We start from the raw sequence: 3,760 nt of genomic DNA, 5'->3' as shown, positions 1-3,760 counted from the left end.
GGCACTTTTGCGGGGGGCATGTTGAAGCCTGTCCAGAGGAGACGAAGCAGCAACAGCAGATCCAGACTCCACTCTGCCCCATCTTCAGTACAAGTCTGATGATCATCTAACTCTCTAGCAGTGCTCTACAACAGCTCCTCCAGATATAGACTCCACTCCGCTCCCTCCTCAGTACAAGTCTGAACATCCTTACTCTGCTCTATGGTTCTAGGGTGCACTGGGAACTCAGGCTATTTTTAGTCAAAGATCCTTCTATTATATAGAAGTTTTGAAAAAGATGAAAGGGGACACATGTTCTTCTTTCAGTTGATACCAAAACATTTTGAATTGCGAAGAGCAAATTTAAAGCTCATTCCTCTTTTCCAACTTCCCAGTGTCTTTCTAAATTCAGCTACTGGTGGTTTTGCGGTTGTTTTACTATCTATGGTTGTCACATGATGATTACTGCCAAACTGATCATGATCTGGACAATCTGTTTGCATTTTTCTTGCTCTACTTTTTTTCTTTAGTAGTATAAATAAAAATGGGTACCATTCCAAAAAGCCATACCTTTCTACAAGTACAGATTGTCTAGTTGTACGATTTTTGCGTTCGTTTCCGAACAATCCCATTTATTTTTTAAAACAGATAGAAAATGTACGTTGGACGTGGTTTGACATCCTGCTCTTTCTGTGGAAATGGTGTTTAGCTTTAGTTAAATCTTCTTCCTGCTGTCAGTTTGTCATCATACCAAATCTTGTTTGCTTCCAGCACAAGTTCCAACAGGCTTAAACTGTACCTCTGTGTTTTTACTATCCTCTATAACTTTGACTCTTTCCATCTGTCTCTTTCTGTAAAAATGTGGAACAGAGGGATACTGTATGTTGTTCCACAATGAAGTTGATTCATTTTGGAAAAAATCTCCAGTGAGATGTACTGGGGATGTGTTTTTTTAACATTTCACTTAAATTGATTTCCTGAAAAAAAAAATCAAAGAATGAAGGAATGAAATTGAGGTGGATTTTTGCATGACTAATGGTTATGAAATGATGTATATTGAATAAAGTATACCCAAACAACTTGCACACTTTTGTGTCTACATGTATTTTATTAAATTCCTAATTCAGTACACACTTCAATTTGAGATAAGATTTACAAGTTATACGTGTAATGATGCCTCGATGTTTGACAATTATAAGTAGCCGTACAAATGAATGAACTGCATTCGTGTGGAGACAGTGATCTGCTCACAAGTGACATCACTCTACTAATATTACAAAAAACCAAAGACGCAAAAGAGGCCATAGGTATGGCAGCTATGGTCAGTAGTTCTTTGTACCATACCCCAGGCCCTGACAATACACCCCAGGAAAGTCCCATTCCCATATTACCAAATACTGTCAACAATGCGTTCCATACTAACAGAGGGGAAAAATACACCAGGGGAAAAGTTGAGCTTAATGTACCTATGCCCAAATGCAGGCCACATTCAATGGCATCTTTATAGTCTGCTATAGGGATTACTCTTATTATGGGAAATACCATTATCAATATCAGCCAGTGTGTTACAATAGGAAGCATAACCCACTGCTTCAGGACAGATGCACAAAGCCCTATTTCCAGCACGCGACAACTTATTTCAATTATCTTGCAAATGGTAATTAATACAATCAGTTTAAGGCTAAATCGTCTGTTAACGAAAAGTATCATGTCATGGTACATATACGTGACTGCAGCCTTAACAGCTGCCAGCAGTGATATCACCATGGAGATGACCTTCAGGACGCTGACCTGTTCACCTGTAGAGATGGCGATGTAGAGCTGCAGACACAGCTGAGGGATGCTCTCAAACGTGGTTTCATACAGGTGTATTTTGGAGAGTTTTAACTTCAAACTGTCTTCTATTTCTTTACCACAAGATAAAAGATCAATAACTTCATTATACTTTCGAGGCATAGCCAAATGTAGGAAGTTTAACAGGCACTTTTCCCCCTTACTCACTGGCAGTTCGATATCTAGGAGGTCAATGTCACATATCAATAGAATGCTCATCACAGTCGGTGATGCCATCATAAACACCAGCGTCCAGCCAAACCAGTGGAAATCCCCATTGTTGTAGTACTGCACTGCCAGTAGTATGTCTGTGATAACATCAGCCATGTAAAAGAATAGGGAGACGAGCACAAGGCGCAGTTGCAGATGGTTGGAGTTCCAGGCTGACGGAAGGCGATCCCATAGTCCGTCGGTTGCACGGGGAGTAGCTACTTTGTCCAATGTGTCTTAGATGAAGTCTTCTGTGGTGGGCACACAAAGATCAATTATTTTTACACAGCTCCCACGCCTGCATGTACACAAATGAGTAAAAACCATCAATTGATCCATCACAAATCTTCCCAATATTGCTTGTTATTAAACAAGAAATCTTTTAAGAAAAGCTGTGCATTGCCGCGTATTTTATGACTGAACTGCTGAGCGTGACACCTAGCGACTTCAGTAGGAAATGCAGCAAAAGGGGATATTGGAAATTTACCTCATTATCATAATTTATGTCACATGAATTATTGGCACATTAAACAGGTTTTGTAAAACTTTTTGACCCACAATGAATAACGGGAGGTGCCCCAACACGGTACGCTTTTTCTTGCGCTCAAACTCATGGCGCTCCATCGCTAGTTGCCTGAGAGTGGTCAAATTTTGATGACTGAATTTTTTACTCATAGATTTCAACAACATACTTGAATAAGAAATGCATTCATGTGGTTCATGAACCTTTCGCGCTGCGTGTTACAAGCGGCAAACACTGAGAGACAATTTCGTGTATGTAACCTTCCACTTTTGTGCAACGCTGGACAGTGTGCCTAACTCGGTACGCTTTTTTTATATTTTGCTCTCTTCAGAAGTAAGTGGTAAATCTAAGTACACAGAAAAAAATTAATAGTATGGTATTTTAGCTTTCTTTTGACAGTAAAATCGTGACTGTATGTACTTCTTGTCTCACATGAGGAAGGCTGTACCTAGAACAATCCAGCTGATGTTTTACGGCAATGGGCTGAATGCACTGATTGTGAATGCCCGACTAAAAAAAAACATTACGAAAAAACGACACCGCCAACATCAACAAAACTCTGTCTGATTATATGAAAATATCATCTACATCTCTCTGTCATCTCTTACTTTCATAGACAGCACGAATCATTTGTTACAGTCAAATCAATCTTTGGAGCGTTCTCTAGTCTGCCACCTTCACTGCCACACTCCCTTGGGAGTACAATGGTGGCAATGTTCATGTCGCTTCCTTTTGGTTGCTTTTCTACTCAACAAACATTTGAAGACCCATATTCATAGTGTTTTATGGAGCTTTATTTATGTGTATCATGGCAGTTGTGTGACTGCTCGGATGAGTTCGTATAGTTAGCGACACGAGCCGCCAATACGCAGAGGCCGGTGACCGCAGTGATTCAGCACTGTCAACATTACTGTTAGAATTCTGCTCTTAAAAAAACATGAAGTAAATATGTTAAAGTATACTTGGAATGCAAATTAAAGCTGTGTGCATGGACTTGATTTATTTACCTCTGTAATCAGCATAGTCAATGGCAACAAACACGGTGTACTTATGGATAATAAGATCAGCAAAAAAATCCGTACCGTCTTACGACGGGGACCGTCTTAGGGCGGCCCCCGTTATGCATTATTTTTCATTACAAAATAAGTTCCTTCTGATGCAATTTGTGATATATCTTTATCTAAACATGGTGAGTTGGGATCCTCTAGGTGACCT

General features: G+C 39.8%; 1 protein-coding gene across 1 annotated transcript in view; it reads left to right on the top strand.

Annotated features, from left to right (window-relative positions):
• LOC118407286 (mitochondrial fission regulator 1-like) overlaps positions 1–771 on the top strand; it is a 12,573-nt gene extending 11,802 nt beyond the window's left edge. The window contains exon 9 of the mRNA XM_035807742.1: positions 751–771. Coding sequence (XP_035663635.1) covers positions 751–771 — 21 coding nt within the window. The remainder of the gene's footprint in view (positions 1–750) is intronic.
• Positions 772–3,760: the final 2,989 nt, after the last annotated feature.

Source organism: Branchiostoma floridae, unplaced genomic scaffold (genome assembly GCF_000003815.2).
Source record: "Branchiostoma floridae strain S238N-H82 unplaced genomic scaffold, Bfl_VNyyK Sc7u5tJ_1189, whole genome shotgun sequence".
NCBI classification, from domain to species: Eukaryota; Metazoa; Chordata; class Leptocardii; order Amphioxiformes; family Branchiostomatidae; genus Branchiostoma; species Branchiostoma floridae.
The sequence above is the reverse complement of the archived record's forward strand: the minus strand, read 5'-3'. Positions and strand labels throughout refer to the sequence as shown.